The following is a 16,812-nucleotide window of genomic DNA, read 5'->3' as shown; positions in this document are numbered from 1 at the left end:
TTAGTAGTGCAAGGTGGAGAACATTCCTACAACTAATGGAGAGTATGAAATATCAGACCATATTAGTCTAGAAAGACTCAGTATAACTTACTGAGCCACTCTACTTCTTTTAGGCCAGACTTATCCAACCTAGCCATGGGATGAGAGTTTCAATCCCACACCTATGGAAGACACCGGGTTGGAGGAGGCTGTTTTAGGCAGTCTTCATGCAAAGAGAAGAACATGAGAAGCTGTTGGTGCATGTTGAGAGCAACTTCCTGAGCAGCAATTTATGGGAAAGCTAATCTGTCATTGATTTGCCATCTATGATGTAACCAGTGGAGGCTGGAAACTCCAGTTGAAGTGGGGCTGTGAATCCATTCTGGGTTTCAGTCAGAACCAGCCACAACTCTAAAGGAGTTATTCAAGGTGCTGAACCCATTTTGGAGGTTCAGCACCTTGGATAGCTTCCTTCAAATTTATGGCTGATTTAGAGTTCTGGCTAGTTCTGACTGAAAGCCAGAATGGATTTACAGCCCACTGAATTCGGAGCCACCAGCCTCCACTGATTCTAACAGTCAAAACAGCTGTCGGTACCAGCTTTTAGGTTAGACCTTTAAAGGTAGAAAAGATATTTATCACATATGCAACTTTCCTAATGGGTGAGATTTTGAGACCTCCCCCCTTCAGAGGACTCTTTACACTGCTGATGCTCATTCCCAGACCAGCACAAATGCTGGTTCTTTAATGGGATAAAATATTCTATACAATAATACTTTTCCAAGCTATTATATTTGTCCTGAAGAAGCCGGTCTGTAGCCAGCCACTTTCGCTTATCTCTTTGGGCAGAGTGCCCAGACTGGGAAGCCCGCCAAGAATCAGACAACACAGCACTAAACGATAAACAATAATGTGTATTCACACAAGTTAAACACCAAATAGAACAGTCCAGGGTTCAAAAGGCACGAGAGAGCAAGTCACCAGAGTCCATAAGCCAGTCCAAGTTTCAAAGGGCAGGAGAGAGTCACAGGGTCCAAGAAGTCCAGAGTCCAAAACGATCCAACAGGAACACGGCACGGTCAAGGGTACACGGTCCAGAGCTTCTCCCAGGCAAACCAGATAAGCTCTGACAATTTGCTGGCCTGCGCCCTGCTACCTAAATACACCAGCTCAGCCTCACAGCTGTTCCTTATTCAGCTGGCGTTTATTAGCAATCCGCTTGGATCGGCGTAAAGCCTCCTTCTCTGCCCTTTGCTGTTTGAACGAGGGCACGTGTAACAAGTCTGTTTGCTCCTCTTCTAAGTTTGCACTGGATGAGGCCTCTGCTGGTTGTTGCTCAGCCAAGTTGGTACTGAGTCCCGCCTGTGGCTGTTCATCCCCAGAGTCCTCATCCTCAGAAAACTCACCGTTCCTCACAATATTAGCGGTGCAAGGTGGAGAACAGGCTGAGACTTGATTCACATAACACAGCAGCTCTTTGTGGATTATTCAACTCATGATGAGCTGCGGTATGCACCACACCCATTTTGATTGTGAAAACCTTGTTTGGAGGTTGTGCCATGTCATGAACCTGGTCATTGTGGGTTAAACAAACATCGCTTAACCCATGATTTGCAATTAAGTGGGAATTGCAATAATCCACAATGATCAGGTTCAGATTTCATCGGCCCAACCATAGGGCTGCAAGATCAAAATGGCGGCTGCACACCCTGCCATATTGTGCGACCTGGCCCATTGTTTGCCAGACTGTTTCATGTTTTCCAGGTTCAATGTAGCTGCAAACCTTTCTTTTGAGTCTGTGCAACAGCTGTGAATGGCCTTTTGGTTTGTTTTTTGCTGAGGGGGAAACGGCATGGATAAATGGATGAAAACTACTATCTCGCTATGTTTACTGGGCTTTTGTAAAGGCATCAAAATGAGCATGTGACAGCTCGCACTGGATATTAGATTGTACTTTATAGAAAAGCAGGCATACAACACAAATATATGCAATGAATACTTGGTTTACCTCACCTTTCCACAGTAATTTGATTTTCTATTTGATCTGGATTCATTTTGTACTCTCGGTTTTCAAGAACTGGTTTTGTAATACTATAGAGAATATCCTGGCCTTCTCGTAATACTATTTTCAGATCCTCCTGCAAAAAAAATTAGAAAGTCATATATGTGTTTTTATGAGAATTCAACTTACAGAGGCTATACCATCAGATGAGAGTAGTGTATAGCAGTACCATCTAAACAATAGAACTGAATCTTATTTTAAAAGGATTAGGCTACTGATAAAAGCTTAGATCCTGCCTTGTCTCTCCAACTACTTTTGGGATAGATTTGTCCAGTAAACAGTTGAAAAGGAAAACCCTGAACCTGAAACACCACCATTAGTGAATCTCCAGTAAACTCAAAAGGGGGGGCTGCACATATGACCAGTGTCTTTGGGGATTCAAGACCGTGGGTAGCTCTGAAATAGGCATCCCAAAATCTCCTTTGGAGCAGAACTATCATGAAAAGCTAGCCCTTGCCTTTCTTCTCCAAACTAGGTGAACAGACACAGAAATCCAGATGTTTCCTGCATCCCAACACCAAAGCTGGATGCTAACACTTTTAAGTATACTTCGTACACCTTTAATGATAAATGTTAAAGCACCCAATGCTACATTTTTAAAAGAAAGTAAAACAGCTAACAAGCATAACATAATATATGTCAATACAACTGCTTAAATTTGGAATAAGATGAATTTGGTCTATTTTCTTGCTATTCTGACACAAATGACCTTCTACTTTCTCTAACTGTGCTGTAAACATTTGTTTTTTTGCAAATGCTTTTACTTAGAAGTGAACAATTCCTTTCCTAATAAATACTTATAAATAAATGATTCTAATAAATAATCCAGACACTGGAACAGGCAATGTTACAAACAAAAGCCATTTTATAGGCTTTTCTCTGTCAAATGTTTTGGGCAGTATCTAATATTGCCACTGCGCTCCCGCTGTTGTGCTAGCAGGACCTATTGGGAGTGCAACAGGAGCTAGCACTCCCAGTAGCAACCCCAGAAATAAACAAAAATGCTCATTTCTAGAACGGGACAAGCCAACGGAGCCCCTTCCTGCAAGCACTGCTGACCTGCCCCCTTCCAGAAATGAGTGTCCTAGCTAGTTTCCAATTTCTACCAGATCTGCTAGCTTCTGCTATGCCAATCTTGGGTTCCACTAGTGTGCAGGCAGTGTTGGATACTGTCCACAATTTGTATGGGTTTAAGTCCCTCCTTCCCACCAATTAAAGATGTTGTGAGGAAGAGAGAAAGGAAAGCAAGAAAAGAAGCAGGAGATGATAATATTACAGTCAACTATTTTAAGATTGAAAATCTCACACTGTTACTATTATTATTCTAGATCTTTGGATTTGAAAATTGTCTCTTAAGGATTTCTGAATGGTATGTAATTATAGAAGCTTCTGGAATGGATATTAGCAAGAAGATGACACTCAGCATTAAAAGGAAGAATGAATTCTAAGTAACTGAGTATGTCTGGCAGTAATATGGCAAACAAAGCTAAAGTTCTGTTGATGGACCTGTCTAATAAAAGCATCTTGGACATTGCTAACACAAGCCACTACACATCTATAGCATAACTAACATACCTTCATTTTGTCTTTGCTTTCAGTATGTGCTGTAAGGAGGGAACTGGTGGACTCTACATCATTTGGTAGCTCTGTTTCTGCCAGTTCAGTCCCAAAGGCTCGAAGAGTCTGTGCCTTCTCCTTAACCATTCGAGCAAAGCTCTCTATAGCCTTTAGGATTACAAAACATTACACACATTGACCCTCAAGAATCAAATGCAATTTATTATGTTTACAGGGTAAATAAAAAGTGACCAATCACAATACCACTAGAAGTAAAAGGCCTAAAAATGCTGCCTTAAAGTAAATGTCAACATTTGTAATTAAAAGTATCTCCACCATTAGCGCCTTAGGTGCATATCTTCTGGCTTCTCATTAGGGACAGCAACATCCTGTAGATTTCCAAGCTCTGAAATCACCACTCCCAAATTCATAAGTCATGATGTTTCTCTGAGATTTCCAAGTTTTTGTGAGACATCTTCTCATATATTCTATTTTAATTTGTATTCATAAATCCATGCCATTAGTCACAGGCTGTACAACAGAAGGGCCCATTGATAGAACCAGATAGAATAAAAGATGACTTACAGAGCGATGTGTCAGCCACCTGTTGTGGCAGTAATCCAGAGTGCCACCAAGATCTTCAGTTAGCTGTGATCTGTCAATGTAGCTATTTAACTCTGTTAGTGAGCTCAGCATTATGATCTACAGCGCAGAAACAACAGCATAAAATGGATAAAGTTACGGTTCTTTTAGAAGTTTTGTTTTGATAATTACTGAAAATGGTATTCAAACGAATACAAATCAGATGAATGGATGCTTTCTTTTGTGTAAGACAGCAACATACAAAATATCTGTTTAAATATCTGTTTAATGTACATACAGATAAGTTGCAGTACCTTGGTAAAAGAGCATACAATAGATTATTAGCTAAAGGCTTAGTATAATGTATTATATTCACTGCCCATGTGGGATGGAGGCAGACATACTGCGTTTTGTGGCTACTGTCACCAAGCAATAACCAAGAACAGGGAAAGATTGTGTTTACTAGCTGTAGGCAAACGTACATCAGCATTGGGTAATGGCAATGATCTGATGAATGTCATTGATTCAAACCTTCAAAGACGGTTGTAGATTCCCATATAGGCATACCAAAATAGATTACCAACCCAAGCCAAACAGGGAGTTTTTCCATTACATTTAGGTCCACATTTTGAGAGAATGCCTTTTACTTTAGGTAAATTGTCTTTAATTTTCATCCCTATAGTTGCTCATGCTTTGTCTGATGTAGCTAATCACCCATTTTGTATTTGAATGGATTTGATGAACAACCACGCAGTAAGAGATCTCTTGGCAACCACTAGAACCAATGCATTTAGAGTGAAATGAAGGTCAGTGGTTTGGGTGGACAAAGTCCAATTACAAAGTAGCAACCAACCATGTTGACATGCAAACATAAGGGGAGGTATTTATAGTATCCACCCAAAGTTGAGAATGATTTTAATCACCGATCTATACCGACTCGAATCTAAAGCAGAGTGGTAAAAATTTCCTTATGAGTGCAAATGCTTCAAAAATCCACTCCATATGTGGCTGTGTGCTCACTGCAGTAATTTACATCTTCATAGACAATCATTTGCACTTGTTTATATCTTTGAACAAATAGAATGTGTGGTAAAATATTTGTGCTTTTAAAATAACACATTGGGCAGTATCCAACATGGGGCTCATCTACACCAAGGAGGATATTCCACTATGAAAGCGGTATGAAAGTGGTATATAAAAGGCAGGAGCCATACTACTGCTTTATAGCGGTATTGAAGTGCACTACAGGATCATCACTACTGCTTTATAGTGGTACTGAAGTGCACTGGCAACTGTTGGGGCCCATGACACATCTACCCCAAGCAGGATATAACACTATGAAAGTGGTATGAAAGCAGTATATGGTATCTGTCATGGGCCTCAACAGTTGTCAGTGCACTTCAATACCACTATAAAGCGGTAGTGTGGCTCCTGCCTTTTATATACTGCTTTCATAGTGGAATATCCTGCTTGGTGTAGATGAGCCCATGGTCGCTCTGTCCCCACTAATTGTGTTGTGCTTTTGCAACATGCCATGAGTGCTTTATAAAAGATCCCTGGAAAGGAGTTTGAAATGCTCTCACCTGTGAATTCCACTGAAGCTACATCTCTTCTATAAAAATACAGGGCAAAGTAAATGCTTGATGGAACACAATGTACATATTTTAAAGCTATCATTTGTGTATGGATACGTCAGTTCATATATTCCTGATGTGAAAATATATTGCAGTAAGAAGCAATATATTAAAATTGCACTTTTTTGTTGTTCCAGTATGCTATTAACCAGCCTACTCAAAGTAACATATCACAAAACAGAAGTAAATGAATTAAGCACTAACCGGTAGCTTCATTTTATAGTCATCTCTACGAAATCTGAGTGTAATGTCGAAGAGAGTTCTGTGCAAGAATCCTGTTGGGCGCAAAACAAGAACTAGCTGCAAGTTTCCTGGAAAAGAAGCCTGCAAAAATAATTAAACAGGTATGTAATCTTAAAATTAATTCATATTACCAGTTTAGAAATATTTATTAGTAATTTATCTTAAATCAGGTCATCTCAAAACGTTTCGCAATAAAGAACATAGATTGGATCAACGACTCAACTTACGTATTAAACCAATTCATGGTTTGCACTAACCATAGTGCAAAATCCAAACTATAGTTTAAGCCTCCAATCATATAAGCAAAATAAGGTTTAGAGCTGCTTGTCTGCTTTAATTTTTACGGAGCAGGGGAAATGCTCGCAACTGTGGCCTGCTAATTCAGGTATCATGCCAAAACCCGAATTTAGCACAAACCATGGTTTGAAAACGAAGTTCAAACAATTTGCAAAACCAATTCAAATCCATTTTCTAAGCCTGGTTCTCTAGCTGATCACAAACCATGGTTTGTTAATTCAAAGTATCACATTAAAATATAGATAAACATCCTTAACCATGACTTAGTACACTACCTAAATTGAATCTGTATTTTATAACTGTGTTTCTGACAAATACCAATGCTATATTTACACTGAACACGAATAGCTTGACAATTTATATATTAAAACAAGTTATATACTTTACAGCAATATAACACTGTATAGTAGTTTATTTGAACTTTTAGAAGGAAGTAGACCTAGATTAATCATAACATTAATTGAAACAAACATTCAATGAGTCATCCCAAGTGTAAAAGCTGATGAAACTCACAGCAAGGTCAATTACAGTTGTTTTTTTGCTTCAGTGGAAATTACATTTCTAATTATTAAGCAAACCATTCATACTATTTTTTTAAATACCTATGCCACAATTTGGCTCCTGACAAACCCGAAAATATTTCCAGAGTCTATGTAATATACAGTGAAGAATAGATCACCTTCATTTCTCAGACAGACAGAAATTAGCTCACACAGTGAACTTTGGGCAATATCCAATGCTGTCATTCAACAAACTCAAATAGTGCTAGTGTAGCTCTGCGGAATCTTTCTGATGTGCAAGTGCTTGCACATTACGCTTGTGTAACTGTGCTTGTGCAAAGTTACATTAGTTGGATTCTCCTCTTAGTCTATGACATGATTTGGGCTAGTGGAATGACACAGTTGGATATTGCCCAGGGCATGTAGGTGTGGCTGTAGTACTGCACAGAATGTAAGAAACTGTCAGGAAACTAGTCATACCAGCAATAAAGCCTCTTTATATGAACAGATCAGGTGACAAGCTTCTGGGGTCAACTGAGCTCACTGGCGACTGCCTCCACTGCATACTGATTGCCTTTGCCTCACTTCACCAAGCTCTAAAATTAACAAGAGTCTGGTGAGCAGGCAAAAAGTAGAAGCTTCAACTGGACCAAACAGAGAATGAAGGAGGGCTCTTTCGTGATCCACAGTTAATAACTGGGACATTACAGAGTACCACACATATTTCCATCACATTAGATTTTTTTTTAAAAAAAAATCTCACACTAGCTAAAGAAATATAACAGTTTTAAATATCAGTGTATACACACAAGAAAACCTTATGCAAAATTGGTTATAACAACTTATCCTCTTGGGAGATTGTCAGTATATTCTTTCTGATGCAGTACATATTTCTACCTTCCAGCATTTAATAGAGCAGCTTGGGGATAAGAAATAGTTTCTGGAATATTGGTGAGGAAAGGAAAGGAACCTCTCGTGCAAGCACTGAGTCATTACTGAGTCTTGAAGGGATGCCAGCTTTTCGCTGACGTTTTCTTGGCAGGCCTTATAGCGGGGTGGTTTGCCGTTGCCTTCCCTGGCTGTTATTACCTTTCCCCCAGCTAACTGGGTACTCATTTTACCAACCTCGGCAGGATGGAAGGCTGAGTCAATCCGAGCCGGCTGCCTGAAACCAGCTTCCGCTGGGATTGAACTCAGACCGTGGGGAGAGTTTCAGCTGCAGAAACTGCTGCTTTACCGCTCTGCGCCACACAAGGCTCAAAATATTGGTTAGAGTATGAGCTAATCTCCATAGCATACCAACAAAATCTATCACGTCATACTATGAATCTCAGCAAATAATGAACTGATCGGTTCCAAAATGTATATCGTAAACACTGCCACCTGGAAGGACATGGTTTCCATTTCCTTCACAGTGGGATCTTTCATGGTTCATCAAGCTACATTTCCCCAAGCAGTTACTGTTCTGTTATCTAATCTGCTACATTAAAAGTCTATCAGCTATGGGTATTTCCCCCCCCCCCTTAATTTTGAGAGGAATTCATCTAAAACCCCATTTTTAAAATGACACAAGACAAAAGACAGAAACAAAAACAAACATCAAGTTCACAAAGACCAAACATCCCCTCTCCACAGAGAATATTTTTTTAAATAGGACACAACTTGCTATATAGTATCCTATATCCCCTGAAGAAGAAATTAGTGGGAGGCCAAAGTGGAGGCTAACAAGTCTCCTGCACTCTGTTAGTCAGTACCTTCTTGCAAGACAATATACGGTAAGCAGCAGCTCTATTAGGGTTGGACTTTGAGGCACATGTTCAGTGCTCCATAGCCCAGGGCCCCCCTCAACAACCACCATAGCACATAATGGTGGCAGATGAGGATGGAGGCAAGAAAAAGGTGCAGCGTCAGTACCCGGCATGGGTGTCCAAATACTGGAACTGACACATGTTTCCACAAAACATCTTCCCTCTCTCCCTGAATCGTGGTTATGTGGGACCTGGGATTAGAACCACTCTGAGGAAATGACAATGATGAATATGGGTGGAGCCTCAATAGGAGACTCTTTGATGTTATAATAAGAAAAAAAGAGGGCTGCTTCCCACCACTGCCTTGGAAACGTGTGTGTGTGTGTGTGTGTGTGTGTGTGTGTGTGTGTGTGTGTATGGAGAGAGCAGAGCGCCCATAGTGCCAGGGAAGGAAGAGCATCAGGACAAGGAAGCAGGCTAGAACAACCAGGGTGGCATGCAGGGTAGCCAACTCCCCCTTCCCTTGGGCACCTTGCCAAAGATCCCTTCAAATCTGCTAGAACCACTGATGTTAAGTAAACATTCGGACAACAGGTGGCCCATGTGGGAAATAAACAATCATGGCTGAGGTGGTCATTGTTCAATACAGCAGATTTGTAGTTTGGAAATCAGGTACATACCATAGACTGATATGTCCCTCCCTGTCTTGCATATTGCTTCCCTCCTCCTTTTCTATGACTTTGGAATTGAGCCAATTATGATCATCACAAGCCAGGAATTATCTCCAAACCGTGTTTTGACATTATAGTTTGGAGGCAAATCCTGTTTTGGTCATTACACTTTTCCCCAATTCAGACTCCAATGGGAAACTATTGTTTTGCCTGTAGTGTGGAGCAGGGCAGAATGGGAGAGCAAAAGTTACTCTGAGACAGTAGCTTGGTTAATACTTCATTGCTACAGCTTCCACAGACTTTGCCATGGCATAAAGCAAGGATATAGCTTTTTAACAGCACAGATGCTATTGGACTAATTACCCAAATTCCATGCTGGGGCTAAGGGGTGGAAAGCAGGCTGAGGCCAACTATGGTGTTGCTACAGTATCAGTCCATCCTTTCCAACTTGGTCTGAGGGAAGCATGACATCCCTCAAGTGACTAAACTGTTACTATAGGGAAGGCTAGAATGCCAAAGCCCTGACCCAGGGGACCAGCTGGTGCAACCGACTGATCTCTGGGAGGAGGGCAAACTATGGCACAGTCAAGTGGTGATCAGATTGCCCCCGAGTTCTCTGGCTGCCTGCCTCTGCCCCCTGATGGCACAAAACAGGTCCCCCATAATCTGCAAACCAGAGAAGGGAGATTTCGAATATAATAATTGAACTGGACCAATACAGTGCATGACTTGGTTTTTGTTTTCAATACCATTAACCTCTAGAACTAAAATAGACACTGCTACTTATATTGCCACTAGATAAAAAATCAGAGTAATTTTACAACCAACTTTAATGTTCTCACATCATAGAAAACAAACCAATAGCCAGGTCTGAATATTGAAAATGAAGAGCTATTCACATAGCTTCCAGAGTCTATTCTTTCAATTTGCCTCAAACACCTGAGGTATCTTTGTTATTGCTTACAACTGGAATATTATTTGCTCTAGAACCAACATTCTTCCTGTAAACAGGTAATCAAAAACTTCAACCTGTCCTAAACTAAATAACTAGCAACCCAAATTTTCCACTGTAGAATTGTTGAGAAACATGGGAAGCCTTGAGGAATTAACAAATCTAGGCCAAACAACAAATGATTTTAGATTTCATTCTTATTGGCTTTTAAATTTTAAAAGCCATATATGTGCAGAACTGGTTGTAGACCTGTATTTACCATGAAATAGTTTAACGTACTAATAAATAAAGATCTCTTAAGGCTAGCCAGAAAGACAAGAAGAAACAAAAGGGGGAAAACATCAATAATTTATTGCTACAGAAAAGGGATTTTTTACATTGTTGCTGAAGTCTTAATAAAGCTTCTGCTTTACTGATCATGTAATAAAAGAAAAGAAATGGTTGTCAATACTGCTACTCTCTTCTAATATTATACTAGAAGCTAAGCAAATTAGCCTATCCTAATAGATATTAATGTAGCAAGGACCTTAAGAGCTTTCTTGTAAAATACCAATTGTGCTTTAATTAAAACCTGCTAATTCATTGTTTACTGAGATATGTTTTTAGAAGCAGGTGATCCTCTAGGCAAAAAACAAATACACTTCCCTAACTCCATGCACAGTTAAGAATCATACCATGTGAAGCCCAGTTTCTTGAAATCAATGCAGTTGTAAAAGGTTAGGCTCACTTGAACATTGAATGATAATGAAGCAGCTTCTACAAACTTGAGCTTCTTAGTGCATGTTATATTACTACAGAGTGTTTCTGCTTCTATAGCTATGCCCTATGTAACACTTTTGACCATTGCACATGTTGTGTACTGTTGTTAAAATCAGAAGCAGACAATTATTATACAAGGTTTCTTGACAAAATGGTAACATCCAAGCTTGGAAAATAAACAATAATTTCTAATGCAATTTATGCAGATTTCTCAAGGGATTCAAAAGCTTTAATTATGTAACAGCTCACCGCAATTCGCAGTATAGAGGTTTGTACGGAAGTCCATTTGTCTTGCCTGCGGTCTATAACAAGTATAAATCCAATTCCAGCATCTTGTGAACTAAGTTTGAAGGGGAGGAGGAGGAGGAGGAGAGGAAAAAAGAAGAAGCAATTATGGAAAATGATCCAAGTTGTTCTGAAACTCTCAAGCAATATCTTGCAGTGAGAATGACCCTTTTCTAGCACCCATTAAGTAAAGTATGCCAAGTAAATGGAAATAGAATATAACCTCCATTAGCAGAATGAGACATTCCAAATGGATTACAAGCAGGTTCAGCTAGGCAAAACATCCATTACTCTTCTCCATAGGTAGCAAGGTTTTATTAATCTGGTAAACAAATACGCTTCCACTTCATTTTTTCAGCATTGCTCACGTTTTTTTCTGATACAATGATAATCCATCCTTTATATAATGTCCATTCCAGAATGAAAACCATTTTTCTTCCTTTCTTCCTCCAACATTTTCTTCCTGATATACCAGTTTTTATTCCATCAATGTGTGTGTATATGCATGTTTTTTCATCTCTTGAAATAACAAGTCTTTAGCATCCAGATCCCATACATCAATTTAATCCTAAAAATCTGAGATTTCTAGTCTTCTGCATTTTCAAGACTTGGTCTTTGAAGGATTATATAAATAAGGCAGAAATTCCCTAGGACATATACCAAAGAGGTCAGATAAGAGGCACTGTTTCTGAAATGGGAGTATCTATGACAGCATACACGCTAGAATCATTGCTGGGATCTGTGTTTTTGTGCTCTGTTCAGCTGCATGTGCTACAGTCACAGAGTACAAATCCACTCCTGTTTTATACTTTCACATACAAACCAATTGTGTAATGCCAGCAGCTGACTGCTAGCCAATTGCAACGTAATGGAAATGACAGGCAACCTTGAGCCAGAATGACGAGTCTCTAATTGTTTTGTGTATATATGAGCAGATTATACCATTCCAAATTACAATATTGTAACCAAAATCATGGGTTATATTAATACTAGGAATGCACACAGATCTGTGAAGGGATTATCTGCATGTTTGTGATTGCACTCTCTCTCTCTATTTTCTTGCATTCAGAAATCCATGCACAGATGTAGTATTAACATAATCCATGATTTTGATTACAATATTGTAATTTGGATTGGTATAACGTACACAAAACATATATACGATCACATACTTACATAATTTCAAGTGATAAGTATGTTGCTGCATCAGTAATATAATATGGAAATGCTATCTTCATCTCTTGTTTCTAAAGCAGCATTTCATATTTAGATCATTTCAGGAAAAATATATTAGGATTTTTGAAAAACATTCACAATCACAATTCTGAACAATGATCAGGGGCATTTATTTGCTCTGTACTTACACCCTTATCAGTTTTCCAGTGCATATCTGTACTTAACACATTCATTTATTTACACATTTAGCCCATCATATGCCTAGATACTATTGTGTTGGGCAAAATTAAGCTAAAACCTCCTACAAATATTAGAGATATTAAAGCATAAGATGAAGCTGAGATTCAAGATAGGAACCTAAACAATGACCCAAAGAAAAGAAAGCATAAATCATGGCATACATGGAGCAGAGGGATAAGGAAGCACACAACCCTGATGTCCTTCTGCATCAGCCCAATCCTAATCGTTTTGAAAGGTTTACAATATCAAAGCTGCCTTATTCATAAGGCAGCTTTGATATTGTGCTGGGCCCCACTGCCTGTACTCTCCACACCCTCCCCAAGAGATCTTCACACAGATCATGCTCTCCCAGTGGAGGCTGGTGGCTCTGATGTCAGTGGGGCAGTAAATCCACTCCAGGTTTCAATCAGAACCAGTCAGAAGCCTAAAGGAGCTATCCAAGGTGAAGCAGCAAGTAGGTTAGTCTGAAAGTCAGGCACTAGTACAAGATCATCCAGTGGCCAAGTGGAAACATTCAAATCTTGTGTAGAATAGACTGTATTTTGCTTGCCATTCTTAGGCTGCCAATATTCTATAGGATCCTCCACTCGCACAATGTTTACTCTATAGAGTAGTTAGCAAATGGATTAATCCAGCCCAGCCATGAGGAAACTCAGCCCATAAACCTGAACATCTTATTACATCCAAGGTAACATTTTAGCCATGCAGGTAGTGTTCTGGTATAGGGCATTCAGCAAGAAAACATCTGAGGCTGTGCTGGAGGTTGCTAGGGAACCAGGATGCTAGTATTTAAGTCATCCAATCATGGACTAGAGAAATTGCCAAACGTTTCATGTACAGGTCATGGAGACACATCCTTTGCCTTTTCTTTGGAAGACTGACACATGATCTCATGTACCTAAGGGAAAGGGTGGGAGTTTATAATACGTGGAATTTTATAAAGTAACTTTCCCAAAGGGTGTATGAAAGCAATTATCTCTTAAGTCATTTAGAAGATCACTGCATTCTCCAAGGTATGGGTGGTGGAAAATAGTATCTAAATCATGTGGCAAGTATTTCTTCTGGTATGAGTATACCAGGAACAACTCCTTGTTCTTTTTCGTAGTGTTTTTCATGGTATAACTGCAAAGTACTTGTATTTTGCAAAGCTTGTATTTTCTTAAGTCAATAAAGTTAGCAGTTAAAATTTTATTCTGGTATAACATTATCTGGGGGAATACTGCTCTTTGCTGTGATGGCTCCAGTCTTTGACCAATCCTACAGTTGAGCCTCCTGTATTTCTGGTCATTTAAAGCCATGCTGTAATCCACATGTGGAGACATTTCTGTGTTGCCTTACTACCCTATTTCTTTGATTCTAAGACACACTTTCCCCCCATATAAACATCTCTAAAAATGGGGTGTGTCTTAGGTTTTTTTCCCTGTTGGTGGTACTGAAATGAGTGTGCGTCTTACAATCGATGGCGTCTTACAATCGAAGAAATACGGTATTTATTTACCAATAAAATGAGAGTAGCTAAAAGAGAGCAGGTTCAGACAATCCACATAAGTAACACAACATCTGTATTCTCATGTGAGAAGCATAACATTCAATGTGGTGACTCTTGGTGGATCACATGACTTACTTCTATGGTTAGAAAAGTTACATTTTCTGATTTTGCTAATCACTGAAGTTGTCACTGCAATCTTTGGTGATTTCCCAGCTCAGACACTTATAAAAAATAAACGGAAAATACTTTGAAATGTAACATCAGCAACCAACATGTAGACATTTTCTTCTTGGAATTAACAATGGACCATAATATGTGCTTGTGTGTGGCCTTTTCACTCTTGTGTTCTTACACTGCAACCCTGTGATTAGCCATGACCTTTCAGGATGAAGATCATAAGAAGCACCATGCTGGATCAGACCAAAGGTCCATCTAGTCCAGCACTCTGTTCCCACAGGGGCCAACCAGCCGTCGGCCAGGCACCAACAAAGCAGGACATGGTGCAACAGCACCCTCCCACCTATGTTCCCCAGCAACTGGTGCACACAGGCTTACTGCCTCAAATACTGGAGATAGCACATGGTAATAAGCTACATGTTAACTTCTACATAATACAGCCAGTAGGAATGCTGAAACATGTGAACCAGACCTTATCTTTTGCCTACATTTTCCATGGCATTTGGATAAATGAAGTTACAATATCCCTCACAGTCACAATGGGGCATATTAGAACTAGAGGTCTTATAGATAATTATTGCATTGCAATGTCCTAACTTATTTAGGGAGCAATCCAATGGCCCTCTAGATATTTTCGGGGGTGAGCATAGGATTTTTTGGATTCCTAGATCCGAAGTGCGGAGAGAACTGTGTCAGCTATCTCTTCAGGGTTGCAAAGGTGGGGGCTGGGCAGGGACTGGTGAAGCCAGAATAGGAAGCCCAGTCTCCTTCGCTCACACTCTGACGTGACCCAACTAGATGGGTGAAAAGCCTGTCTAGCTAAAATGCAGAGCAGGAGGAGCGCAGACTTGAAGATCACCTCTGGTGCTCTTCCTGGTCTGTATTGCCTGTAAATTGCCAGGTTCGGAGAGGCATATGAGCATCAGGAAAGGATTGCACCCTTAATAGTTTAATAGAGCACAATTTATACATACTTTCATACTTCACCCCGTTACCATTAACATGTTTCTCCCTACTATGAAAGGGGATTGAGCACTGGGCTTATATATGCCCTGGCCTTGCCCTTCCTTCCTTTTCCCACTCTGCTTTCCCCAGGTTGAAAGTATCTGCATGTGCCCCAGTGCCATACAAGTTTCATCTGTACCCATTCGCTCTCCAAGGTAGAAAGCAAGGTATCCAGAAGCCTGAAGCCTCTTTGACACTTAGTGGGGGAGAAATGAATGTACTGTCAGAGTCTCTGAGGATACGTATGTGAAGAGAGCCTGTAGCTCTGCAGTAGAGCAAATGCTCTGCATACAGAAGGTTCCTTTCTGTGCAGGTTCAATCCCAGTTAGAGCTGGGAAAGACTCCCATGGGAAGCCATGGGCAATGAGTGTAGAACAGGGGTGGGGAACCTCTGGCCTTGTTACCCAGTGTGGGGCCTTCCCCTCCCCCGCTGCCCTTACAGCAATTCAGTTTGTTTTTGGTGCTAATGGAAGCTTTTTTGTAAACAACAAACAAAAACCATAGTTGCTATGCAGGGGACAATTGGGTGGGGGCAGCTGAAGAGAGAATGGTTAACCTTCTCCTCCCCTGCATGCTGTGATTTCCCCCTTCAAATCCTCACCCCTAAACCCCCCACCTGCACAGACATTAGGCTTGGGGTAAAAACTCCCATTGTCTCCAACAGAAAGCCTTTCTAGTTTATATTAATTGCTGTGGGGGTGGGGTGGGGTGGGGGAGAGAATAGGTGTATAGGGAAGTGAGTTCTGTATAGATGTGTACATGTGTGTGGGTCTAAGCTTCCCAAGATGGTTTAAAGAGTCTGATTAAAAGTGTTTCTTTTTCTTTAAATCTATATTCTGCACCATCATTCTGCTTTCTCGACTAATCGTTTAATAACCACATTCATGTTTTCTTATATCAAATCCCAAACATAGATAATTGTTATGTTATGCACTAGAACTTTCAGATCACATTTACCTCAGTATTTTATAGCCCAAAAGCAAACAGCGTGAATTGTTCTCTTTAAGTAAACATTACTGCCATCATGGTACAAAAATATCCTGAGATTTATCTGTTTAGACAGAGAACAACAATATCTTGAAGCCATGTTCTGTTTCCGTGTTATTTTCAGTGAGGTCAGCTGAAGACTTGCATGTCTGAGGGTACAGCTGTTTATAGCCACCATGAAAGTAAAAATGAGTCACCGAACATAATTTTCACAAAGATCCATACAACTTGTTTTATCCTAATCTAAAAATGAAATCTACACTTTCTTGGTAAATTAGGCTTCCTGTTCTTTCAATTGCTGATCTTGAGTGTCTGTACCTTGTGTCTGGTACCTGGGACAGATTAGGGATTCTGCTGGTTTACCACCCACCCCTCTATCCATCAGATTCTCTGCCTGAACTGATGGAGATGGTTTCAGATTTGATGTTGAGAACCCTTACGATATTGGTTCTGGGTGATCTAGCGGCCA

General features: G+C 40.1%; 1 protein-coding gene across 7 annotated transcripts in view; it reads right to left on the bottom strand.

The window, feature by feature from the left end:
• MCF2L (MCF.2 cell line derived transforming sequence like) overlaps positions 1-16,812 on the bottom strand; it is a 123,059-nt gene that overhangs the window by 29,437 nt on the left and 76,810 nt on the right. For all 7 annotated transcript variants that reach the window (XM_063126158.1, XM_063126159.1, XM_063126162.1 and 4 more), the window contains 5 exons: positions 11,234-11,324; positions 6,019-6,138; positions 4,184-4,300; positions 3,617-3,766; positions 1,993-2,117 (listed from right to left, as the gene is read on the bottom strand). In XM_063126158.1, coding sequence (XP_062982228.1) covers positions 1,993-2,117; positions 3,617-3,766; positions 4,184-4,300; positions 6,019-6,138; positions 11,234-11,324 — 603 coding nt within the window. The remainder of the gene's footprint in view (positions 1-1,992; positions 2,118-3,616; positions 3,767-4,183; positions 4,301-6,018; positions 6,139-11,233; positions 11,325-16,812) is intronic.

The sequence above is a fragment of the Elgaria multicarinata genome, chromosome 5, assembly GCF_023053635.1.
Source record: "Elgaria multicarinata webbii isolate HBS135686 ecotype San Diego chromosome 5, rElgMul1.1.pri, whole genome shotgun sequence".
In the NCBI taxonomy this organism is placed as follows: Eukaryota; Metazoa; Chordata; class Lepidosauria; order Squamata; family Anguidae; genus Elgaria; species Elgaria multicarinata.
The sequence above is the reverse complement of the archived record's forward strand: the minus strand, read 5'-3'. Positions and strand labels throughout refer to the sequence as shown.